Source organism: Heliconius melpomene, chromosome 13 (genome assembly GCF_056956725.1).
Source record: "Heliconius melpomene rosina isolate 202511_hmr_F chromosome 13, ASM5695672v1, whole genome shotgun sequence".
In the NCBI taxonomy this organism is placed as follows: Eukaryota; Metazoa; Arthropoda; class Insecta; order Lepidoptera; family Nymphalidae; genus Heliconius; species Heliconius melpomene.
Window position 1 is genome coordinate 12,343,104 of NC_140401.1, and position 27,801 is coordinate 12,370,904.

The following is a 27,801-nucleotide window of genomic DNA, read 5'->3' on the forward strand; positions in this document are numbered from 1 at the left end:
ATTAAAGTACCTATAATTAATTATCCATTAAAATTATTAAATGATATCTAGGTAAGTATCTACCTGTTTACTTATTTATTTTTATTATAGGTTACTCTTACTCAGAATAGCGTCGAAATCAATCGCCTCTCAACTGCCATACTTACTTTACTTATACAGACAATAGTATTTTAATATTTTTTTAGCTCCACGCGGTATACCGCATGTAACGAACCAAAATAAAATATAGTAGCTTATTATAGTAGTAATTATAGTAGCTTTAGGGATAGATTTTATAGGACCTACAACATATCGAGTTTACAGTCACATCACACCTGCGCGGCGATCGCCCTCAATTTAATTAATTAATATTTATATTTCACATACATTGTCATATTCAACGTTTTACGTAATACGTATACGTTTACGTAATTATTGCACCAAATTAGAGATAGCAAATTTCAAAAAATGACAAAATTATAAATTATTTAAGAAGGGTAGTTAATTAAATGAAACAATCAAAATTTAGCAAGAGATTTAATAAAAAAATGCAAAGTAATAAAATATATCCAAATATTGAACCTTAACTAGGGATATCTGTAGGTTTACATCCAAAAATATCAAAAACTACACGCATTCACACAATACCGAGGTTTTCATTACTTTTGTTAGACACCACTTTTAGCAATAAAAACGTATGAGCACTAAGATACCAAAAATATTTTTAAGAAAACGAATGAAGATTTAAGCGTGCCGGGACTTGAATCTGCCTCTCTTGGAAACCAAGTCAAATAACTTTTAATATATATTTTTGGTATGGTACGGTGTGGTTCTTTGATTATGACGTTCCGAGCGTCCCAGTTGAGCAAATATAACTTCGCCAATGTCACGTTGTGTGGAGCAGCAGACATTGAAAAAAAACACACAAATAAACAAGTCAAAGAAATTTAAGTGCAAATATCGATTAACTTCCGAATCGATTTTGTTTATTGTTTTATACGATTTTGTTGCTAAAATTGGCTACGAGTATAATTTTCAAACAAAAATCGCCAGTATTTGGGATCACAAAACAATTGGCACCAAGTTCCGTTATTGTAGCAATCACACAAACAAAAGAACGTATGAAAACCAAAACAATTATTGTCATTTCACAACTTTGGTACAAGAGAAGGTTTGTGCTTGAAAAATTTAATTTTAATAAAATCCTTGCAAACATTTGGAAGACGAAATAAATTATACGAAAAAATAATAATAAAGAAAAAGCATTTTTAGTGATAAGTTTGGAATAAATTGATTGATAATTTCAGTATTGCCTGAATAAAAAAATACCACTAAAAATGATTTCTCGAGACATTCTTTCTAAGATATAAAAAAATGTCGTAATCGATTGTCTACAGTATATTCGTTTTACAACTATTGCGATAAAGTACCAAAGGTGCGTTAATATATGACCGTAGCTTACAGCTCGTATTGATATGAAATTATGTGCAGTTGAATAAGCAAATTTAAATTTAGGCAAACATTTTGTTAAGACTTAAAATTTAATATTGAAATCAAAAGAAAATTATTTAACTCATTTTTCGTCAAAAGTCATAACAAAATCTTTCCCCAAAAGTCATACTAAACTAAAGGAATATGGAGCTTAATAAGAAGTAGTACAAACATTAGATTTAAAGAATAACTTGACTAGCGAATAAAATTACATCTATACATAATAATTTTAAGTAATACGAAAGCGTATGTACGTTGCTACCGACCCCAAAATACCATAGGCCGAAAACTAGCCTTAATTTACAAGAACTTGTCAAAATTAATTTACAAAAAAAAATGGGAGATTCACTTGAATATAGCCAATTAAATAGCATCAAAATCTTTCAATCATTCGAAAATGTTCTTACGTTCATTTCCATTCACATTATACCATTAGGTATAAAAATAGAAAATGATATAAATACGTCATTATGGTATTTTAAGGCTATAATGGCTTACTTATAATGTATCGGAAATAATGACAAAGTTTGGTCGGGATAGGTGAATATGGATTTCCAAAGCCCCAAGTAAAGTTAAAGAGTATAAAAGATTTTTTACATATTCAATGAGTATAATTATAGCTTAGGAAATATAGGGAAATAAAATAAATGTCATACAATAAATGCAAAATAGAGTTTAAACATACTTAAATGTTGTTCCTCAAAGTGGACACAAAAGCTACTTAAATGTAGCAGCTTTGAAATATCGGGAAGGTAAATTTAAACTTCTCTCATTCACAATACAATTTCATAATGTAAATCTTGTCTAAACATCAAAAAAAAATATTTAACCAATAAAATCTGCCTTAAACATTACATAAGACGTGACATGACTGACTCAAAGTACAAAAGATCATAAACAACACTAAACGAATAAAACTCTACGCGCGTTACATAACAACACAAATATTTCGTCAAAATAACAAAAAAAACTGTTAAATCTTTGGCGTCTTGAGCAAACTGGTATGGCGGTACTACACTAGCGATACTAACGCTTTCATTAATAATATAAACATTTATACGTACAAATACTACTATAGATATAGAGACTATCTAGCGGAACGTGTCAACTACAAAATATTTAAGCCAATTTTCAAAATCTTTTCAATTGCAACTTTATTAATCTATCGAAAATTGAAAGGCAGATTTTTAAAATTATTGTATACTAATAAATATTTTTTAGAAGTATCCAATTCTTTTTTACTGTATTATGCAGGGTTTTCACCCGTAAGATTTTTAAATTTGCCGTTATTTTGTTGTGACACGATTCATTAGACAGACCTTAATATAGTGGTTAATCAAAAATTCAATTCCCTAACATAGGATTACCCTATATCCCTTATCTATGTTATATATGTATGTTATATGTATAATAAAGTACATAGTGTAAATAAATGCATATGGCAAACGTAGGAATGATAGGATATTATGAGGACATCGTTTTTTTTATTTAAATTAAATCGAGTTAATTTCAAAAGAATCGATTTTTATAATTTTTTGTCAATTTATGCTAATTGAGCGTAATCGAATTTTCTGTGTAATTATTAAATTAACAGATTGAAAATTTTAAAACACGATCGACGTCCAAACAATACTACTTTATTTATACATGAGCACAAAATGAGCATAATCACGTAATTTGGTCAATTTATTGAGATCACAACACTTTTATCGTTATGTTTAACATATTCTAACATCTACATTCGTTCTCGGTCCATTTCTTACTAAATTCTTACAAAAAAAACTATCAATACTGAAAAAAAAAACTTAATTTGCAGACAATTCAATTAAAAATCCTAACTTGTGAAAACTACATTAACAAATAAAATAATACTCGTAATTTTCAGTTTTTAGGTTACAATACTACACATAAAAAGTGATGAACGAATAATACGAGACCGAGACAATGTTAATTGTATCTTAATGTTCTATTTCATTCTTATTGAACAATTCATTCATTCTATTTTCCTCTAAAAGTTCATTCTTTACCAGATCGATTTTCTTATCGAGATATCGTAACGAATTCGATTTTCAGCTCATTCTATATAAGAATGACTAGCGAACATTAATTATATCATATTTTTTGTTTCCGTGTTTATTAAAACCTTTACTAAAATAAAGTAAAACACTATTATCAAACCTTGTAACATACTCTGAATGTCAAATAAAATTTTAGTTAACTTTAATAAGTGTTTTATTTAAAATTTTCAATAAAAAAGAATCATTTTTGTTCAAATAATTCATTGATTTTTTTTTTATTTCTTTGTTTTTATTTTTTCATTTTATTTCAACGCCAGTTTTATTTCGTTAAGAGCCAGTGTAGATAACATCACACAGATTGAGTTACTTTTAACAAAATGAATGAACCTATTTTTGTCACTCACCACTTACTGTCTATTGTGCCATAAAATATTTTGCTGTTCTACATTTAAGTCATGAAACTACGAGAGCTTTAAGTTTACACAAATTAATAAAACATTATATATAGTAAAGTGTGATGTCAACCCTTTATCACACAATGTCACAATTCGTCGAACTCTTTATATGTGATATAATTTAGACATGGCCTATTAGATCTCGGTCCATATTGTTTAAAAGAATCGGTAATCGTTTGCTACAAAACAGTTATACAGATAATAAAATATATTTCATTACAAAATGACTATTATTATAAAATGCAAAATAAAACTACAAAATGTATTGTAAAAGAGAATAAGTACCACTGATTAATAATATTAAATTGCTGACTCCATTAAATTTTCTAATATTAATTGTTTAAAAATATATATAAACCAAAGTTAATAAATATTAATGTTCATTTATCATTCACTATTTTATCATTCTTTTTCCTCCTTTTTAAAAAAATTTCTTTTATTAAAAAAAATAAATTTTTAACGAAACGGAACTCGGACCCTCAGACCATATTTTAATTAGTAGGATTCAAACCAATTCGAAACAAACACTTGATGGAGTTAACAATTCATATTATTTAGTCGGCGTTACATACTTCTCAAGGTAAATTGGTCACTATACACAATGTGGAGAATAAGAAAGGTGTTTGTGTAAAAGACATCCGCTGTGTAAAATGCAGTATTGAGAGATGTAAATCATTATTTTACTGTAAACTCATTTAAATAACTCATTCGGTTTTGTATATATGTATAATAATTTTACACAAAAGAAAAAAATACACACAATATTATAAAATATTATCTTTGTATATGAAAAACTTAGTAACACAAAGCTTTTGTAAGCATATAAAATAAACTTCATTTGTCTATAAAAAAAAGTTACAAATTTCCAATAAAATAATGATTATGATTATAAATATAAAGCTACAACACTAAATATAAATACTAAATTGTATATAAAATATAGCATGAGGGGCGAGTATCAAACTTTGCTAAACTTTAGTAAACCTACTTCAGATTAACGGATATGGACTAAGACGGATCTACTTATTTCTTATTTATATTACATACTCATATATACTCATGTATAAAAACAATAAAAAACCGATTACTCGAAATCGATAAAATAATATCAATTAACTTAATTTTATATACGTAAAACGATTAAACATCGATACACAAGTACATAATATAAACAATATCTACGTATACTGCACCAGAGTATAAATTCACTGGCTATATTTAAATTAGAAATAAAAAATAAGTTTTCAATTTTTGTTTTCAATTCGAAATTAAAAAAAAGAATAAATATATAAACGAATTTGAATACTTCTAACTAGTCCAATTGAAATACATTCAGTGAATGGTTCATACTGTTCGTGAGTGATAGAATGAGAGAATGACATTTTTCATTCACTGTTCCCATTCTGCGTCGTCGACACCCTCCATACTGTCTTGTTCCAATTTCAAATTCATTGTCACTTTCGCGCTCATTGCTTTCATGATCTGTGACAAGAGAATAAAATTATAATTTATAGATGAGTTTTAAAATGGAACATCCATTTTAAAATCAATTTAATCTATTTGCGTATAATACATTTATATGAAAAATAAACCATCATTCAGCAAAACATAGTGTCTTAATTCTAAGTTATCTCTGCCTACTTGAAATAAAAAAAAATACTTACACTATCTTGTTTTTCCTTTGGATCCATTGGCACATGAGATTTAATTAGATCTGGTTTGGGTTTCTGTGATGGCTTCTCTTTTGCTGGGGTCGGTGCTACATGACTTGACACTAAATAGATAGAAAAATAGGTTAGGACTAATGACATAAACGCGGTCTTGCAACTCCGTTTGAACTCAATTGTTATATTGTACAGATTATACAAAATCTTTACATAAATGATTATAAAGTGAAAACTGAACCTATTGATTGTTACTCTGACATATAAGCAAATTTTCCGTTTAGTAGTTTTTGCATGAAAGTAAAACAAATAACCTACATCAGAAACATTCACATTTATAATATTTTGGCATTTTGATGAAATGTTTTCTCTAAATTCTTTACAGAAAACATTTTGTAAGTAGTGGGATTTGAACCAAATAACAAAAATAAGTTGTAGTAAGTGTATAAGAATTTAGACGTAGCTTGATGTATGGTTTAGTGATCAGAGCATATGGATAATTTCCAAAAAGTACAGTTTCAAATTTCAAAATGTATAATAGTTCTTTGCTTTTCTATATGCGTAAGTAACTTTAAATATGTTAAAAATATTTGTTGTATTTCAACTGTAGAATATGTGACGTCACACTAGGTCACATATGAGACTCCACTCACAAATGGGAACATATGTTGGCCTTTATATATTTTATATAAATTAATATTTCCCACGTACATGCTTCCATGCCAGGCGGTTGTAAAGAGACGGTGCGCGGTATTACCGGCGCGGCGCTGAACCACGCGGCGGCGCTCTGCCACGCTTGCCAAGTCACCAGCGTGGGGGGGAACAGGTCATCTTGGAACAGCTCACTCTGCAAATATTATATAGACTTTTGCTTTTAGCTTCATGCCGTAGTCCAAAAAAGAAGCGAAAAAAAGTGAAAGTACTACTAAAATGAATTTAAAAAATCAGATATGTTATAGATGCTATTCTCATTTCATTTTATAATATTTTTTGAAATACACTGTGTTGACCTTTTATTACCTTGCATTAATTAATTTGTATGGGCTAACTAGAAGAGATTTTATCTACAGATAAGTATTGTCAATTCTTTAACTGGTCTTTTAATGTGTAAATTGAATGCAATGTAATAAGCCAATAAGTGTTGAATTTTAAACATATTATAATAACCTAGTAAAAACATGTAACTTACCTTTATCCTAGGCACTGTGAATGACAATGGTTCAATGTTACCATTCGTTAATCTTAACGCACGTGCGAATTCCACCTGCAAAAATTATAATAAAAGATCATTTGTAAATGATAAAAAGATTTCAAATAAAAAGTAAGTTGCATTTTTGAAATATTTTTTCTTTTATGTATTTTTTTGTTATTATGCATCTTTTACATTGAAGAGACGAAAATTGAGTATCAAGCTACTTCATAAATTCAAATAACTAAATTATTCCAGACGGTCTACAAGAAATTGCAAAATGGATGATCTAAAAAATGAAAAATGTTTCTAGTTTCCAAAATTACTGTTATATATATGTGAATATTAAAACTTATATAATACCAAACGTTTCACGTTTCCTTACGTTTATTATGTATATAATATTCATATCTTTCACGGTGATAAACACGCTTCGCTTGACGCCTTGTAACAATAGACAACTTCAATAATATTACAATGTATTATTAATAAAAAATATTTTACCTTTTCAACGGCCAATAAGTTCTTCGATATGAAAGCAATGCCCTGATGCAAAGTGGCGGCACGGTGATGCGACAATGCGCATAAGTATGGAGGTTCACAAGTCACTTCATACACGTAAATTGTTGAATCACCCTGTGTATTTAGATATAAATATTTATATATATACGAGCGAATTATAATCTATTAATATTTATATATATACGAGCGAATTATAATCTATAATTATTTTTATATTTTGTTTTAATGTCAAGAATCTTCCATATTATGAAGAGAAAACATCCAAATCATTGTAAAACACAGTATTCTCAAGCGATTGTTTATTCTATGTATTGCATGTCTTGCCAAAGTGCAGAAACGTATTTTTTTTATATAAGGTTGTGGTACAGTGCGTCAGCGCCTGACTGTAAACTTTAAGATTCTGGGTTCGCTCAAGTTCGTTTACCACGCAATACTTGAAACTCGAACAGAAGTGTCTTGACACTAGATTAGAGATGTTCTTCTTTATATATGTGTCTTCTTTATATATTGTAACAGGTAGAACAATCCATGTTATCAACCAGGCAATGAAACTATTCATTGTTCCTTTTGCATATATAACACTAATTACAGTTTGATCGACGAGTAGTCGCCGCCCTTGAGTTAGCTGTGGATCGCCGTACAGATTTTATTTTATAATTTTTGTTACTTTTAATTATCGAAAAGTTCAGAAAATCTAACTTTAGACCAAGACTCGTCGACAGTACTATAAAAAAGCATACTTCAAGTAAACATTACCCGTCCAGTAAGAAACAGTGTGCTGGAGTCATGGTCGATGTATGTGTGAAGTATGGCGGGTGACACATCCAAGCCCACAGTACATACAGGTGCAGATAAGTCAGATGCCTTGTATAACATTATTTGTCTCTCTGACACTCTGTTATGGAAAAATAGTTATTATTTTAATATATCTTTTTCATGAAGAAATGTACGTCAAGTTGGGAACGTAGTGTGGAACTAGGTTCCCTCTGCCTACCCTGCCGTGTACGGGATACAGCGTGAAGCTGAATGAATAAATGGACTAACTTATCAAAACCAGTAACAACAAGGTGTGTATCGTGCAGTGCCCATACAATGCGCGCGCCGCGACTCCCCACGGGGCCCGCACCGCGACTTATTGGCTCTGTTGATGAGCGCGGCTTGTATGTCTGAAAGGATAATAAAAAGTGGCAAATATATATTTAAGCTAATAAAGAACTTATTGCGTTGATTGTCGATTGTTGTTGGGATTGATTCCATATATCTATACTAGTATTATAAAGGGGAAAAACTTGTTAAACGCACGCATGAAAAACTGTTTTTGTATTGAACACCACATTAATCAATTCAATATTATACTAGCACTAAGAATAAATCATGGTTGTATATTACATACAACTCTTAATAACTTTCATTTGACCGTACGAGCGATGCCTCAGTTAAAATTAATCAGTATTACATATAACAATAAACTTACTCTAATAAACCCATCTTTGCACACAGTAGCCAAATAGTCACCGCACGGCGACCAATCCAATGCAAATATTTGATCACTGTGACCAGTTAAAGTTATTTCAGCCACTGGGGTTTCCAGACTTAAGTCCCAAATCTTAATAGTAAGATCGTGAGCAGCCGTAGTTAGAATGTCAGAGGCGGTTGGGTGGAAACGTATTATGTAGATTTTGTCCGGATGCGCTGAGAATATACGGTTTGGTTCGTTTGTGGACTCTTGTAGACCTGGAATAAAATATTCGAAGAATAAATTTAAAATAAGTTGATTGGGGTAGTTTATATTGATAAATTAGATATAGAGAATCTAACCAAGGAAGCCAATGTAGTTTTCCCATGCTTCTCTTAATCGTGGGACTGGCACCTAATGAAATGTTTTGACTATTGTTATATTGTTTTTTATCCAAAATAGCAACACAATATTTTTTTTACAGTAAGGGAGTTATAATTCTTAAAGTTAAAGTATATTTTCTCGGTATGAAATTTAAATTGAACGTGACTATAAAAAAGCTCATCAGAATGTATTTTTTCCTCAATTTTTACAATCGTTCTTTTCGTGTCCGCGCCCGTGGGTAACTCTATAAGGCCAAATCGATCTCCGGCTCCGTAATACATTGGGAGCGTCGTGAAGACCAATGACCTCTATTATACATAAAACAAAATGAAACCCACCTCCATCAGGCACGATCCACTCTCGCACCTGTCCATCATCACAGGCCACCATAAGTCTATCATCTCTAAAGGGGTCGAAGGCCCAATCCTGAAGCGGCGCGGGGTGCAGAAGCGCGGGCGGGTGCAGCGCGGCGGGGTGGTGGGGAGGCGCGCGAGCGGCGGGTGTCGCGCCCGTGGGCAGCTCTATGAGGCCGATACGACCTCCTCCGCCGCCGCCGACGGGCACTGCGCAGCGGACGCCGTTCGCTGTGGATAAGATGGTATAGTGTTTTAAGTTATGATCTGATTAGTTCAAATTCGATTGAAAAATATTTATTGTATGCTTGATTTTAAATGTTGACTAACAATTTCGTTTGTGATCCATGAAACGGTAATATCGAGAAATCTATGTGTTCTCCTAAACTCTCCAACTCACTTGCTATGCATTGTCTGGCAGTTAACCAGTAAATAAATATTTTTTACAATCTAGTCAAATATATCTTTGCAAATTGAAATCTGCCATCTGAAATGTATTGTTCAAAAAATATACAACATGGAAACATCTCTGGACTCTTACCATTCATTTCCTTAAATAATGCCTGGAAGAAAATAAAAATTAATTTTAATTTCAATATTACTCACCATAAAAACCATTGCATTCACCAGAAATCTGACGACTGATATTTTTAATATTTTCAACGTGCGTTGACTTATGTCCCGGAGTGCCTTTCAGATGTCGAAATTTCGAAACTTTCCCTGAAAAAGAAAACATTTTACATAGCTTTATATAAATATACAAAATTATTTATCTTTAATTACATTTAATAAAAAAATAATTAAGACAAAATGAGTAATACATTTTTATATTAAATATGCAAATATTTTGAAGCAGCACAGCGTGTAACGCGACAATCGTGGGTTCTACTCTCACTAGGAAAATTAATTATAAATCATTGCCCCGCTTTGGTAGTAAGACAAAGCGCGACATTACCCTAGATTCCCACTCCATGCTCTTTTCTGGCGGAATCCAGCGTGAATCTAAAAAAATAGTTTGGAATAAAAAACACTTTTGCATTTACCAAATACTGTAGAAGTTCTTTTAGTAGTAACATTAGGTACAGACGATCGTTTTTCTTCACGGTCTGGACTCTTACGGGATTTTAGGGAATCTCGGCGTCTAAAATAAAGTAAATAACAAAGTGTTAGACAAACACGTAGAAGCCGTGGTGGCGCAGGGGCACAAATGTGCGATTGTAAATGTGATGGTTGTGGGTTCGATTCTCAGGGAAATATCTAATATTGTCGTTGTAAAGCGCTGCGTTGAGTTTCGTCACTCAACATGCAATGCTTCAAGAATTCAGCGGAAAGTGGTAAATGTTTTAATGGGTCTTAACACTAAGTACCCAGGTTCCCTCCGCCTACCCGCTATATGCGGGATATAGTTTGAAGCCATAAAAAATACCTCAAAGGCGCAGGAGAAGGCGGCGCCTCAGATTCCACAGCGACGCTCATCGAACGCTCGTACGTGCGACGTCTGTCCGCTATGGATTGGTTCGCACTACTGGAAATGACACAAATAAAATTATTTTTTTATGTGTGCTTATAAATTAATTAATATTATTTTACGTCACTTTTTTTGTACGGTTTTCAAGAAGCGCGGATTCATATTTTAGTACTTTCAGTACTTTATGTGTGTTAAAAAAGCCGAATTCTTAATACATTGCGTGTTGAATGGCGAAATTCAACCACGCGCTTTATCTCATTACAAGAGCAAAAAATTGAAAATATTAAATATTCCATTCCCCGGATTGGGAATCGAAACTACACCTCCCGCGCTACGACGGCCCCAAAATAATGTGACTTATATACAACTCTTTTTTTTTCGTATGAGATAAAACATCTAAAAATATGTATAGCTTACTCAGTATTCTCAAACATTTTCCGTCTCTCAGCAGTACTGGGTGTTTTGGGTCTATATCCAGAATCTGAAGAATTCACCTCTTCCTCTAAGCTAGTATCCGATTTGCCATTTGTGTACTCCTCTGTAAATGTTTGTGTTTTATTTTAGTAAAAAATATATTTTTATAAATAGTTGTTTTATTCAAATGTTTAGTTACAAGTAAAATTTATAAATAAGGTAAGTAACAATGTAAAAATAGAAAATATAGCTAATAATTTAGAAATAAGAAAGTTGCTTGGTTTATTGTAAAATAACATAATAATAAAAAAAACGGTTAACAACTCGTGGCCGCCCTGATGTTAGCTGTAGATGGTTACTATAGTAAAAGAGTTTCAAAAACCAACTAACCCTTGGTAGCAACTTCGACATCACTAGTCGGAGATAGTGATTTCTCCTTCTCTTCATCTTTAGTGATGGGCGTAGAAGATACGGGTGTGGACGCTTGAGTCGCTTGTGGGGATAAACCTGACAATTATGTTATAATTATGTTATATGATGCAAGACAGTCGAAAAATAATGAAGCAAAGGGACGGCAGACTACTATAACAGCATTGACACTAGCCTTGCAGGACCCAGTGTTTTATACTCATCGATGGAATAGTGTTACGATAGGTGCCGTGCAAAACAAATACTGTGTAAACTATAAATGTTTTTCTAAATCATCCCAATAGCTATTCCATACAACACAATGTTCCAAACATTATACACATTGGCTTGGGTTTAAGTTTATATAAAAAAATATTCGTTTGTAAAAAAACGGTTGAATGGTACAAAATAAGTAAGTTCTAAAAATAATATATATTTGTATCGTGTACAATTGAATTACAGATTATAACACTCCTCATTTATACACAGTATAAATATAATACAACAGTGTTTAAAAGTTCTGATTGCACTAGATAGTAATTATTTTAAAAAAACAGATTTCCCGCGGACAAGAGCAGGCAAAGGATACTTTGTGTAAGGTTACTCAGTTAGGCAACGTCTACCAGAGTGTGGAAATGAAATAAAAAATAATTATAATATCATCATTCCCCTAAGTAAGAATCGAACCCACTACCATCGCATTTAATCATAGGCTGACCTTCTGCGTCACGACCGCCTATTTATCAGTTTATATAATTACCTGAATCAGATTTAGTAAGACCGGGAACGGCCGGTACTGAGAACACTTTATCAAATGAAAACTCTTCACTACCTGCAGATGCTGAAAATGGCTTCGGTCCCAAGCGAGGCTATAAATGGAAATAAAATGTATTATATATAATATTATATTATTTACTGGACCAAAAAAAAAAAACAAAGAAAATAAAGTTACAGAAAGGAAGTTAACAAAGGTGGTCTCTAAAAGAGATTTGTTCCAGTCAACATGTTTAAAACTTTTAAGCATTTATATAATAAATTATATGAAGTAATATGTTTTACTTTTGTAGGTAAAAATATAAATGGAGTTACTAAACGTATGTTAAATAAAAAGTTTCAAAATCGTGAATAAGTAAAGAAGATAGTAAGTGTAAAATGTCCGATTACACAAAATCATATCTACTCACCAATACAAAAATATATAAACAAAAACACGCATAACAAAATGAAAAAAAAAACATTTAATAAAAAAACCATCACACTTTTACAATAAACAATACAAAACTACCTTATATCCAGATATAGGCACGGCAGTGGTCCTCGGCTTAGGTTTTGGTACTTCCGAAGTATCATCAGATGATCCCGCCTCAGATATTGAAGACCGTGGCAAAGGCTTCGGGACTTGAACCGGTACCCCATTTACATAACTATTACTTCTAGATAACGACTCTGATGAATCAGAACTTTCAGTCTTTTCTAAAGTCTTCTCGGTCTTTTCGTCGGTCTCGTCGTCTTTTTTGTCGCAATCGTGACCGTTGTCCGTTATTTTCTTGTGAAAGCCATTCGTTTCTTTATTATAATCTCTCGGTTCAGGTTTTTGCCTTTCCATGCCTTTAATAAGATCTTTTACGTTTACAAAATCTATTCGGTCTTCATCTTTTTCTTTTTGGTCTGGAGGTGTCGATTTTGATGTAGTTTTCATTTCTTCAGCTTGTTGTTGAACGTTAGTTACTATTGGTTTAGGTTCTGTTTTCTTGGGTACAGGCATTGATAATATTGCCTTCACTAAGTCTTCTAGATTTCCTCTGTGAGTCTGTAGAAAAAATATATAATTAAACACATTTAGATTGTATATATTCTAAAGCTTTAGCTAAACAACAAAAATTTTATCAGTAAAAAGCGAGAAATAATATCTGTTTCATAGTCATATAGCAAACAAAAATAATACTTACGTACCAAATATTAACCCACTAGCACTAACTACACCAATTAAAACCAAAAAACACAAAATCACCTACTAAACTAAAACACAAACACAAAATCACCTTTAAGACATAAAACATATTTTAATTACACAAATAAATAAGAAAAAAACACTAGATACTTAAAAAATAAAAAATAATGAACCAAAAATAAATAAAATCATAAAAATCATCATGCATCATGAATCATAAATAAATTAAATAATATTAAAGTTCTTAACACCTTGTGATGCGGTCCTGCTATAAGAATTACTAAGAAATTGTGTATTCACAAAGTTTATTTATCTAAGAGAAACTTATTAGAAAATGCGATTTTGTTTTATAATAATAAATAAATAAATAAAATAAAATAAAAATAAAAAATAAAAAGCCTTTTATTTCTTGCTTCTTAGTTAGTAGTACATTTCATAAAATAAAAATACAAAATTTTTTTCAGTAGATGTTAGTATTGAAGTTAGTATATAATTGATTAGTTTTTCCATGAGTTAATTTTACTTTCTCAGTTCTTCTTATTCTATATATATATTTATTTTTTTTTTTTTTTTTTTTTTTTTTTTATTTACTATATATTTTTCTTCTTGTTATATATATATATATTGTCGAAATTATTATTTTGATTTATTTATTCATATTTTTACTTTCTGTTTATTTATGTTATTTATGAATGTTATGCAAGAACCCCTGTGCAGGTGAAGGCCTCCTCCAAAGATGCCCAGTATTCCCTTGACTGGGCTTTTTGTGTCCAATTTATTCCAGCTGTCTTAATTATATCGTCTTCCCACCTAGCGTGGGGCCTCCCTTTTCTACGGTGTCCGTGTGGTCCCGGCCAAGCTGTAACTTTTTTCGTCCATCTATGGTCTTGTAGGCGCGCTACATGGCCGGCCCATTTCCATTTTAGTGATAGTGCTTTTACTAGCCCATCTGTAGATTTTGTTACATTTCTTATTTTTGTGTGTCTTATTTTTTGCATTTTTTTGATGCTTAGCATGCTGCGTTCAATACCTCTTTGGCAAGTTAATATTTTTCTTTTTGTTTTTGTATTAAACTTCCAAGTCTGGCAAGCATATAATAAGCATGGCAAAAGGCAGGTGTTCAGGACATGTGTTTTTATTTCTACTGACATTTTGCTCTTAAATATTTCTTTTAAGCCCCAATATTTGTTCCACGTAAGCTGTACTCGTCGCTCCACCTCTAGGTCATTACTTATTCGCTCGAAACCAATTTGTTTGCCAAGATATATATACTGTTCTGTATATTTAAGCGGTATTCCTTCTACTGTTATATCTATTTCTGTGCTGTTTGTCATTAACTTGGTTTTGGTTTTATTCATTTCCAGACCAATTTTTTTGCTTGCATTGTTGAGTGATTTTATCATGCTTTGTAGTTCTGAGCCTGACTCTGAAAACAGGACAAGATCGTCTGCAAATCTTAAGTGGCTTAAGTATTCGTTTCTAATTTTTAAACCTGATTTTTTCCAATCGAGTTGGTTTATGATCGACTCTAGTATTGCTATGAATAGTTTTGGTGACAGAGGGTCTCCCTGTCTTACTCCTCTTTCGACCGGGAACCAAGGCCCTACTGTTTCTAATTTTATTCTGCTCTTGCATTTTCCATATATGCTTTTAATAACTTTGATATATTTATCTTCCACCTTCTGCGTTGTCAGTGAATGCCATATACTGTCATGTGAAACTGTATCGAAAGCCTTCTGGTAGTCTATATAGGCAATGTAGAGTGGATTTCTCATTTCTTGATACTTCTGTATTAGTAACTCTAGAGTGTGGATATGGTCGACTGTGGAATAGCCTTTTCTGAACCCTGCTTGTTCTACCGATTGACTTGCATCCAATGTCTTGCTGATTCTCTGATTTATTAATGAGGAGAACAGCTTGTAAATACTTGGTAACATGCTAATTGGTCTATAATTTCCTACGTCGTTTGGATCGCCTTTTTTATACAATAAAATAATATCTGATTCTGACCACTGAGTGGGAGTTACCCCAGATTTCAAAATACCATTGAAAAGATCCGTCAGTGGTAAGGCAAGCGTTTTGGAGCCTATTTTTAATGCTTCATTTGTAAATATAATCCGATCCAGGGCTTTTATCTGTTTTTAGGTGTAGCAACGTACTTTCGACTTCACTCACTTCGATTCTTGGTATATCATTTGTGTTGGTCATTACAGAATTATTGTCTAGATAGTTATTATCATGTGAAGGCGCTTGTGCACGGTAAAGGCTCTTATAGAAATCAGTAGCAGTTGAGATTATGTCTCTACGATTGTATGACCTAGTACCCTTACGATTTAGACCATCAATCCAGGTTTTGTTTGTCCTAAGCTCTTTGTAAGCTTTTTTTGTGCTTCCTGTTTGCTTTAGATGTTTGTGGATAGTGTTATATCTGTGGTCGGTATAATCTTTCTTTATGTATTTGCTCGCTAATTTGTATAGAGCTGCGAGTTTGTTTTTCATTGCTCGAGTTTTGTATTTTGTTTTTTGAAGCTCTTGTCTTCTTTTTAGTAAAGTTAACGTACGTTCTGACATAATTTTTGGTTTGAAACCGGCTATTTTGTGAGTATTTCCTGCGGCATGTAAACTTTTGGTGATTATATTTAGTAAGTTGTCGTAATATGTTTGTATAGATGGATTTTTTTGTAAATCTAGACGATAGTGAGATTTGTAAGACATGAGACTTTCTTTATATTTTTTTATCTCATCTTCGTTTTTTAAGGCGGCACATTGACTTTTGTATTGATTTCGACTCTTTTTTACGTATTTTAACTTTATTGTACCTCTAACTGCCCTGTGGTCAGTTGGGTAATTTATATTCAAAACTTCTATATTTTCAAAGATTTGTGGTGTGTTTGATAGTATGAAGTCGATTTCGTTTTTATATTTGCCATCTGGTGATTGCCAGGTCCATTTGTTTTTAGTTTTTTTCTTAAAATAAGTATTTAAAATTGCGAGTTTGTTTTCAATGGCGAAATCTATCAATCTCTGTCCTCTTGTGTTTCTTGTTCCATATCCATTTGGCTTTGTGATAAGATATTCTTCTTGCTTGGGATGTCCTATTTTAGCGTTTAGGTCTCCCATAAGAATATATAGGTTATGTGCTGACTTTACTGCCTCGTTAATTGTCATGTAGAACTTTTCAACTTCTTCTTCGCTTGCTTTTTCTGTGGGTGCATAGACTTGTATAATGGACATTTGCACTTCGTCTAATTTGATATTTAGTAGTGCTACTCTTTCGGTGAATCCAATATAGCTTTCGATATTGTTTTTGAGATTTTTGTTTACTAAAAACCCAATACCATATATCGCAGACTTAAATCCGGTATGGAACAGAATGAAATTTTTATACTCCTCTATTTTATTGCCAGCGCGTCTTATTTCACATAAGCCTATTATGTCATACTTTATTTCTTTTAGTGCTTCATTTAGTTCTAGCAGGCGTTCGTAAGATGATAGAGATCTGACATTGTACGTTATTATGTATAACTTATTGTTGCATTTTAGTTTTGGTAACTTTGGAGGGTTTTGGTCTTGATCTTCCACGGTGACCGGCCGGATTGGAAGAATTGATTCGTTAATAATTTTTTGCGATTTTTCTTTGTGAGAAGGGGGTATTAATGGCTACAAGACGTTGTCTGCTTCTTCAAGCTTCTTCGAGGGATAGTTTGAGCTTTTTGCGCTAAAGAAGTTCAGTATACCCGGTTTTACTGGCCCCTCGGAAAGGCTGGACGATCTGCAAAAATTACTCCTAGTCTTGTTCTTTTTATTAAACTGTATATTTGGTTCGTTGTTTCCATTTCCAGGTGAGTTGGAAAGCATTCTTTTATTTTTTGAAGGAGTCTTCGGATTATTGTTAAGGAACTTTAGTTTATCGTAGACAATGATTGCTGAGTTTCCTTTTTCTTTTTCAATCCTCACTTGCTCTTGTAATTCTCTCCGTTTCTTCAAAATATGCTCTGGGTAGTCTTCTTTTATATAGTATGGAGTATTTTTGAGCTTTTTCTTTTGTTTTAGAATATTTATTTTAATGCCAAGTGTTAAAAGTGTGATTTTTATTGGTCTAGGTTTATCTCCTTTTTTGCCTATTCTTCTAGCTTCCTGTATGTCCCTCTGATCGACTTTTACATTGAAGTGCTTATCAATAAAACTAATTAAGATATTTTCTAAGTTTGAATATGACGATTCATTTTCTTCTAGACCGAATAACACGATATTTCTTTGTCTTGATTGTTTTTCCAGGAAATATATTCTTTTTTCTTGACTATCCAGTTCAATTTTAAGGTGCTCGTGCTTTTCTTCCCAAGATTTTATTTTTTCATCTAATATGCTGTTAATGTTCTGTGTAACTTGTTCTGTTACTTGTTTTCCATTTTTTAAAATCATAGTTTTGTGCTCGTCGAGTTCGCTTTGAATTTTTCGTAGAGCGCTTAAGACTTCTTCCATGTTTATGAGTTTAAATATTTATTTTATTTTATTTTAATTTGGGAAATATTTGCAATAACAAAATCCCATAAGTTTCTATAATGTTTAAAAGCGACCTCTTGTGACTTGATTTCGAAAACTGGTACCCAATAACAAACTTTATCGGAGGATTATATATCACTTGGTTCTAATTCCTTCCAGAAGATGGCGTTGGGTGCTTAGAGAGTTGTTGAAATTTATCGATTTATTTATAAAGCACTTTTTTATTTATGTATTTCCTTGTATAGTCCACAAACTTTATATTTAGTTTGCACTAGACACAGTTCATGAGTTAGATCACTTTAAATGCTGTATTTTTTAAAAAATGTCACAAGATAAAACACACTAACGGTCGTTTTTTGTTTCCACTATATCACGTCTTTCACTGGTTGTTTGATCGTATCCACAATATATCTTGTGTATCTTGGTATCTTCCAACGGTTGTCTTCTTTCCGCTGACTATCAACTCGTAATCAATTTTTAAAACGTACAGTAATACAGAGAACGATGCGAACCGTGGCACAGTGGCGCCCCTCCTCTTTGTTTTATAATATAAATAGATAATTAACCTTATAGTAGAACTACAAACATAAAAAATATAAAACCAACCAATAATAAATAAAACAAAATGTAAAAAAAATATTTTCTTTAGCTTCACACTGTGTCCTACATTTAGCAGGGAATCTGTTTTAAGACACTCCGTTCCCCACGGCGCAATGAAAATAATTCATTCCTGCGAATTCATTTCTGGGAATCGAACCCACAACCGTCGCGTTCAGTTATATGTTGTGCTGGTGACGGCCTCTAATACAATTCATTATGTGTAATATTAGGAGAATATTGTCTTTTATATATTTGTAAATACAGTTATTAAATATTAAGGATATTTAAAGAAACTATATTTTATTTCTAAAATGAACATCAAGATCTGGGGCATCTGAGATCTCAAAAATAATACTTTAAACCTATATAAACGTTAAAAAAACCTACATACCTGCACACAGTTATTAGCGTCGGGATGCAACGATATATTGGGCACGGGGTAGTCCTGGTTGTCCAGCCACATGGGCGCGCTGAGGTAGGTCACGGCACCCGTCGTCTCGGGGTAGAGATCCGCGTGGTATTCGCGGTAGCTCTAAAATAAAACAAATATTATATAAAAAATTTAAAATCATTTCTTATGTTCAATGTTTGTAATGTAATGCATTTATGGATGGGTGTGTGGTATTTTTTATATTATCCAATCATTTTTCATATTACTGGGGTCATCGTGTGAAGTTCAGGGCAATACGGGCAAGGATTGTAGGTTCAAATTTCGTTCTGGTTTATATTTATAAAGAAACATGTTATAAAAAATACTCAGACCCATAAGAGATTTAATAACTTTTTGGAGGCGAAAACTTTGCGTAACGAGCTTATCTTTATTTCTCGTTCCTATTGTATTTTTACTTCATAGTAAAAATAGTGACAGATCTACATAGGAACGAATCCATGTCATTATTGAATGTGTTGTCGGACAAACAGAATATTATAGTATACAAATTGTTAAGCAAGTGTAATAATACCTGCATTTTTAATCTTTATTTATTCTTTATTTTCTTTTGTCTAATATTTATGGCCAACATAAAATTCTTAAAATTACATCAAGTAGTATTCAATGATATATATAAAAAAATATCATTATTAATGTAACCTTTTAAACATAGAAGGTACGATTTAGTAAGTACTAACTTCCTATATTATGTAAAAGTACTAAAGGAAGTGGTATTCAAAGACCCTAAGTGGTTAGGAAGTGACAAACCACTAAACCATTAAGTACCTACACAATATAGGGAGAAAAAGGTAAAATACTTTTTAAAAATATAGGTAGTATAGCGCAAAAGGCAACAACCATGCGACTGTAAACGCGACGGTTGTGAGTTCGATTCCTCAGGCGACTCAGGGGAATGAAATATTTCATATTTTCATTTCCTGCTCTGGTAACGAAGCAAACCACGGCGTCGAGTTCCGCCACTCAACACGCAATGCCTCAAGAATTATTGGGAAATATGGTAAAGTGTTTTAACACTACGTTCCTAGGTTCCCCCTGCCCCTGCCCCTAATACAATGTAAAGTTAAGAAATATATATATATATTTATACCTTTCTAGGCACTTGATACATAATCGGCACGACAGATGACCCTGTCAATTGTAACACGCGATTCACTTCGCCTTCCATCACGCGGAGAGCTCTCTTTGGTACTAGACACGCTCCTTTTGTTTGTTCGCCTGTGGGATACATAATATATTTTATTATACAACTGGCAATCTAGTACCAAGACATGTTTACCACGCACTAATTTTCAAAATATTGCGTGTTGAGTAGCAAAATCAACACTAAACAGTCTTTTAAAAATTGTTACTTTTTAACTAAATATATTAGAATGAAATATTTATTTAAATGTATATTTCCATTTCTTCGCTCTGGTGTCGAGGCAAAGCGCGGCGTTGAGTTCCACCACTCAAAACGCATGCCTCCAGAATTCGGCGGAAAATGGGGAACGAAGTGTCTTAACACTAGGTTCCCTCTGCCTACCCAGCGGAGTGCGGGAGCGTGAAGCTGTTACTTTTCAATTTTTACATCATAATTATGTCAGATCTTTTAAATGTCTCTTATACAAAGTAAATTGGATTATAAATAATTATAAATATCTAAATAAATCAAAACAATATATTATATAAAATATTTATAAAAATAATTAGCATATTATGAAAAAAATTTTTAAATAAAATAAAACAATATAACTCTCTATACATAATATATAACATTAAAAAAACTCACCAGAATGCCTCAATCCTTCAATCAAATATGGCTCCCTATCACACAATTCCATATAAAGTATTGTAGTATCTCCTTTTCCAGCCAAAAACAGCATATTAGTATCAGCGTCGAACAAAGGCATTAAAACTCCAGTGGAACAGTCCAGTTCTAACGTTTTTTGAGTTTGGGACAAATTGCGAATATCACGTATCATGATTTGACGGAGGCGGGCTGAATCAAAACCTAGGACAAAAAGTATGTACAAATATTAGAAACTAAGAAATATTCTTATACACATATATTGAGGCCGTCGTAGTGCAGTCGCACAAGGGTGTGATTGTTGTTGTGTGTTCGATTATCACTACAGGGAATGAGTTATTGTTTCTTAACATATACATTTCTTCGCCCTGGCACCAAGCCAAAAAGCCCGGCGTTGAGTTCCGCCAATCAACACGCAATGCCTCAAAAATTTCGGCGGAAAGTGAGGAACGAAGTGTCATAACACTAGGTTTCCTCTGCCTATCCTTCTATATGCGGGAAACAGCGTGAAGCTGATTTTTATATTAAATTAAAAAGGTATAATAATAATTTAATTTGAACCTACGAAGATATGGGAGAGGAAACGAAGTTGAGAGGTTAAAATATAACCACATAAATTTTCAGTGCCTATATCCAATTTCAAGCATCATCAATTATTCATTTTTATGTCTTATCGACGAAGACCACCCTATTATCATACGGTTTAAAAGGGTTAAAATGGCGGAAAAATGCTGAATAATATTAGTAATTTTCATAGTAATTAAAATTAATATTTTAATAAAAAAATTGTCGACGAACCCTTCTAAAAAGGATATGATTTTAAACAATAGAATGTCCATATTCAATGTTTTTTATCTCCAAACATCTCCCCTATATGCGTGGTAGGCAAAGATAACCAAGTGATAAGTCACCCCGTTCCCTACTTCTCGTAAAATATTCGAATTCATATTCCAAAATATTAAATGTGCCGTTGTTTTATAAGGATAAAACATACAACTGAGCCCTTCCCATTTGACACAAAAAAACTACGAGTGACAAAAGTAAATTCGCATTATATTTTCCTATTCTGTTTGTACAAGCAATGGTTGTGAAGAAGAAAACTAAAGATAAAAATCGAACAGATGTCACACCCAATATGTTTATTACATCATCTCAGCAAACCCCAATAATATAGAAAATGCATGAGCAACCTGAATGCCACAAAGTTGTAACAAAGGCGGTTTATAAAAAAATAATGAAAAATTTGTATTACACGAAAAAAATTGTATTAAACTCTCCTTCCGTAGTGTTAAAAGAAATATACATTATATATGAGATCCTTTTACAAGTTGTATAGAGGACTTGGCTAAAAATATAACTAAAATATCTACGGAATCATAAGCGTATTGATGTAGTAATCTAGAATGAATGTTCTCAAATAGTTTGAACACTTAAAATTAGCGATAAAAGTCTGTTTATAAAGATATATTATGATGTGAATTGTAAAAAGAGATGGAAAAAACTTTGATCTGTGTTAAAAAAATATTACTTTTCTAAAAAAATACTAAGTAAAAAATTCTACTACCAAATTGAACATCTTATTATATTCTAATTTATGTTTAATTGAATCTACAATGAAAATAATCGACCTACACCGAAATTTTAAAAAATCCTTTTTCGAGAAGCAAAATATTAAAATTACAAGATCCTATGCAAAAATTTAAATAATTTAGTCAAGAATTCGTCCCAATTTTTGTGTGAATATTAAATTAACGAAAACCAACGAGCAAGAGCTTTAACTTGCGAGCTTAATTAACATTTTTTTGTCAAAATGCATTATGCATGAGTCATAAATAGTAAGTCCTGTTACTAGTTGGATATGAAACTACAAAAAGAAGTAATATAAAGTATTACAATTTATATTTTCACTTCCTCACTCTGATAAGTCTGATAACGAGGTAAAGCGCGGCGTTGAGTTCCGCTACTCAACACGCAATGTCTCCAGCACTCGGCGGAAAGATAGGAACGGAAGTGTCTGAATGGCATCGAAGTATCTTATCACTAGGTTCTCAGGCTCATTCTGCCTACCCGGCTGTGCAGAGAAACTAGTGATATTGTGCACTAAGTAAAAAAAAACAATATCATATTTTTCTATAACTAAATTTATGAAATATGCAGTTGCACACATCATATTCTATAAATTATATCACAAGCATGATGCACGAATTTCCATTCATATTAACAAATTTTCTCATTAAATATTGTTATACAAAACAAAGTAATAGCTCAGATGTTTTAAATGGGTGTTAATTTAAGTCCTTGCGTATTAAAATTCATTATTAATATATATATTTTTATTAATAGAAAATACATCATACATAAAAAATATTTTTTAGAAACGGTACTCTTTTTATTTTTTAAATCGAAATTAAAACTAATCTCCTCTACACAAAACAAATAAGAAAAATAAACAAATGTAAACTATAAACAAATATAACTTACCAGTAGTAAGAATCCTGTCAGTATCCCCGAGCCACACTAATCTACTATCTTTAATGTTCTGATGGCTGTTTGCCACTCCCAGAACCGATGCAGGGGCTCTAGGATCCAAAATGCGCACTTTCTTGTCTTTGCATGAAGTTGCTACTAACTTGCCATCTTTCTTCCAAGATGTAGATTGTATCACTTCTGTGTGATCTCTGTTTACTGTATAAAATATAAAAGAGAATAAATAATAAGAATATTTAAAAAATATATAATAAAGGAGTATTATTTTTTTTTGCATTTTATAAAAATATTATTCTATCCTCACTGTGGAGTAACAATTTAACAATGTTAGAATTACTTAGATGTTAGAATTACTTAGATGTTAGAATTACTTAACAATGTTAGAATTACTTGTATAAAATATAAAAGAGAATAAATAATAAGAATATTTAAAAAATATATAATAAAGGAGTATTATTTTTTTTTGCATTTTATAAAAATATTATTCTATCCTCACTGTGGAGTAACAATTTAACAATGTTAGAATTACTTAGAAATTATTACGTTTAGAAAAAGTGTAAATTTTATGATATATTATTTAAATCTCAAAATAGACGCTGATGTGGTGCAGTTAAGATATATGACTTTTTTTTATTTTTCTCTTTATTTTTTATATCTTTCAGCTTCACAACTGTATCGCGGGATACATAATAGTAGTTTACAATATTCCATTATAAAGAGATCTAGTGTTAAGACACTCCATTCTCATTAAGACACTTCCATTCCCCACTTTCCACCCATTTTTTTTAGGCATTGTGTGTTGAGTGGCGGAAATTAACGCCACGATATGCCTCGTTACCAGAATGAGGAAATGAATCTTTCCCTATCTTTATCTCTGCCTATCTTTATCTGAGTGTTTGCGTACAAAGCTCAGAACCAGTTTGACTGATTTTAATGCAGTGTTCACTGTTGTATTTTGGGGAACAACCCAATGTAGCATAGCCCAATAACAAAATTTTGTGTTTTTGTTATATTAAAATTGGTTCATAAATAACAAAGTGATTTATATAGTTTTTTTGCTATAAAATAATTGCTTTATTGAATTGACTGAAACTTTAGATTTAGATATCCTGCAGTGGAAAGTATTAAAACTTATTGTCTTTAGAATGATAATATGATTAGAATACGAAAGTAATTTAGATTAGTAAACAAATAATTGTGTAGTTAAAACAGGTCTCTACAAAGATAATTCCCTTGGTAATAGACATATGACTCACTTATTTACATCCTATTATTAATATATTCATATTAGTTCCTTTTTTTATATGTATTATACAACCCAAATCTTTAGAGATAACAAGGATAAGTGTGTAAAATAGTTTAATTTTTTAATATATTTTTTTATTACATATTAAAAGTCAGAGCTTTCATGTCTTTGTATTTTCTAAACTAACCAGAAAAAACGAATATACTACAAACTACAAACAATATTAAATTCAAACCAGCAACCACTATCTGCAATCTTCCTATAATAATATACATAATTATAAAATTGTACACAAACACTGAATTCATAAGAAATCAAAATTAAATCAGCTTCATGCTCTATCCCGCACACAGCAGAGTAGGCAGAAAGAATCTAATGTTAAGACTTCCTTCTCACTTCTTCCTCACTTTCCGCCGATTTCTGGAGGCATTGCATTTTGAGTGGCGGAACTTAACGCCGCGCTTTTCCCTCGATACCAGAGCAAAGAAATGGAAATATAAATTTTCAAAAGTATTTCATCTCCTCAAGTGGGAATCAAACCCTCAACCAGTCGGTTTTACAGTCACACTCTATGCCACTGCACCTCAACTGGCCTCCAAATATTTAATAAAACATATATTAAATAAAAAAGTGTGAAGTAACACTTGGTAAAATTCTAGTATAAAAAAAGTGTATTACCAAATGCCTCTTTCTGCTTAGTCAAATCCCATAAAGCAAGTTCATGGCCCGAAGCAACATGAATTAGGCCATCAGCTACTGGGTGGAAACCCACATTCTCAACCCTCCTTTGTTTCTGTGATAGTGTACAATCTGGTGTTGATAGCGATTCTTTGAGACCTTCAGGTGGAATATGCCAGACTTTTACCTAAGTTTAAGAAAAGAGAAAAAATTAAATCTAAAAATTACATAACTAGACATGCAAAATATATTATTTTCATGTTGTATATGACTAATCTGATATATTGCCCATATTATTAAGATAGGAAAGTGGGGATGGAGTGTCTTAACACTAGGTTCCCTCTGCCTACTTTGCTGTGTGCAGGATACAGTGTAAAACACTAACACTAACACATATACATTATTAAATAAAATGCTGTTTTAATTAATTGAGGAGATTATTGCACCTATGATTCTTAAAGAAAATTTAATCCATATATAATGTGCACATCAGACTAGTATTACAGTGGTGAAAACATTTTCCATGCTCTGATCAACATGTAGGTTAACAAAAATCTGTTAATCTTGAGCAATGCTCTTTTTATGCTAATTCTATAAACATCTAATTAGCTTGTTTAATAACTGTTAAAAAAATATACATATTATAACGGCAAAATCTGTACCACAAAATGTCTTAGGCTGAGGCCTTTGAGGGTATTGTTGACCAGCAACTCAGCTTCTGAATATGAATGCTGCAGTTGTGGGTTTGATTCCCACTCAGAGAAATAAGTAATTTTTAAATATTCACACATCCATTGGGAGCAGTGTCTTAACACTATATTCCCTCTGCCTATGATATGTGCAGGATATTGTATAAAGCTAAAAAAACTGTTTTACTGAACATACCAAAGAATCCTGAGATCCAGTTAGCAGAAGTCCATCATGGAATGGAGAAAATTCCATATCAGTGATTGTATCTGAATGGGCATGAAGCAATGGCATTGTTTTGCTCTTCCTGCCGCAGTCATCAAGTGGAAGCACCGCCATACTGGACCCAACATGCTCCCAATTGAATGCCATAAATGCAGCTGATGCACATATATTATTTCCATATGTTTGATAAGATCCCACACATATATCCCGTATGCAGGCTTCAGGTTTAGGCACAATGGGCGCCGCATTTTTATACTTAGAGGCTTTAAAACGCCAGGCCATTTTCAGCCAATTTTTAAAAAGTTATCAGTCTTTTATTTATGGAATGATCAGCCTCTTCTAGAGGCAATGTGTATCTGCAACACATTTAAACATATGTATGGTTTGTCCTTATGTATAGTACTATTTTTGATGTATTTAATAAATGCTTAACATTGTTATTGCAATTGTTATGAGCTTCAGCTATGCAACGATTTTTGTTGTTCCAAACAAAAATCGTTTTTATTAAATTTATGAATATTAAGTGAAGAAAAAAGTAATCCAAAATAAAAATATAAATAAATATTTTTAAAAATAGGTTTTTCATTTGCAAATATAGACACAATAGAACAATATGAGGCACTTCCTTACAGAGTTATAAACAAGAATATTTATTAAAAATTCGAAACACTTTGTTTTGAATAACTTGACCCGGTCGCGGCCGGAAATGCGCTAAAATTTGTCAAGATCAAGGTTTTAATTATTTACATTAGGTAAACAGTATTTTTACACTACACTTATCATTAAAACTAACTTTTATCACTCACCTATTTGAGATAAAACAATCAGAAACCGATTTCCGCTAGACACTCCCCCTAAACGTCGGCCATTTCGATTCAACTTAAAGCGACGTTTTGTATGGATCGATAATAAAGTTACGAGTCGATGACACTTATAACAAACGATGTTAAATATTTATATAAATAAATATAAAACATGTGTTTTGTTAAATAAATATAATATATTCAATTGTTTACTATTTTATGATGATATTATTATTTTTAGAAAACAATTAAAATCAAATACCACATAAAAATAAAAAAAATGTTTTCTAATCAAATTAAAGAAACTACAATCTTAAGACGAGATGAGACGAGACGACGAGAGAGAAGAAGGATCATATAAAATAATATTTCAAATTGTATCTTACTAGCATAACATTGTTTATTTGTGTATTATCACATTTTTAAATTTTGTTACTGGCAATTTCAAATGTCGCACCATGTAAGTATTCAAAATTTTCCTCCTAAAATGTAAAAACGAGAAAGCTACTCTTAATTGTTTAATATTATTTCATCGAATTTATTAAAATATTTTGTACTTTATCATATTAATATTTCTTATTTT

At 31.8% G+C, this 27,801-nt stretch overlaps 1 protein-coding gene across 4 annotated transcripts; it reads right to left on the reverse strand.

Moving 5' to 3' along the window:
- Positions 1-502: 502 nt before the first annotated feature.
- pod1 (coronin) lies at positions 503-27,360 on the reverse strand. Of its 4 annotated transcripts, none has more exons than XM_085195432.1 (23): positions 27,222-27,360; positions 26,389-26,771; positions 25,504-25,690; positions 23,574-23,777; positions 21,075-21,296; positions 20,394-20,521; positions 19,247-19,387; positions 13,087-13,611; positions 12,634-12,670; positions 11,784-11,900; positions 11,397-11,517; positions 10,938-11,036; positions 10,555-10,652; positions 10,118-10,231; positions 9,497-9,742; positions 8,793-9,052; positions 8,363-8,484; positions 8,075-8,213; positions 7,301-7,432; positions 6,797-6,871; positions 6,319-6,454; positions 5,608-5,717; positions 503-5,425 (listed from the first exon to the last, which is right to left on the reverse strand). In XM_085195432.1, the coding sequence occupies exons 2-23, from the start codon at positions 26,695-26,697 to the stop codon at positions 5,333-5,335; spliced, it is 3,615 nt and encodes a 1,204-aa protein (XP_085051558.1). In that variant the 5' UTR covers positions 26,698-26,771; positions 27,222-27,360; the 3' UTR covers positions 503-5,332. The 4 variants fall into 4 exon arrangements, with proteins under 4 accessions (XP_085051558.1, XP_085051557.1, XP_085051560.1 ...); XM_085195431.1 differs by having other exon boundaries at positions 12,562-12,670; XM_085195434.1 differs by lacking the exon at positions 13,087-13,611.
- Between the last annotated feature and the right edge of the window lie 441 nt (positions 27,361-27,801).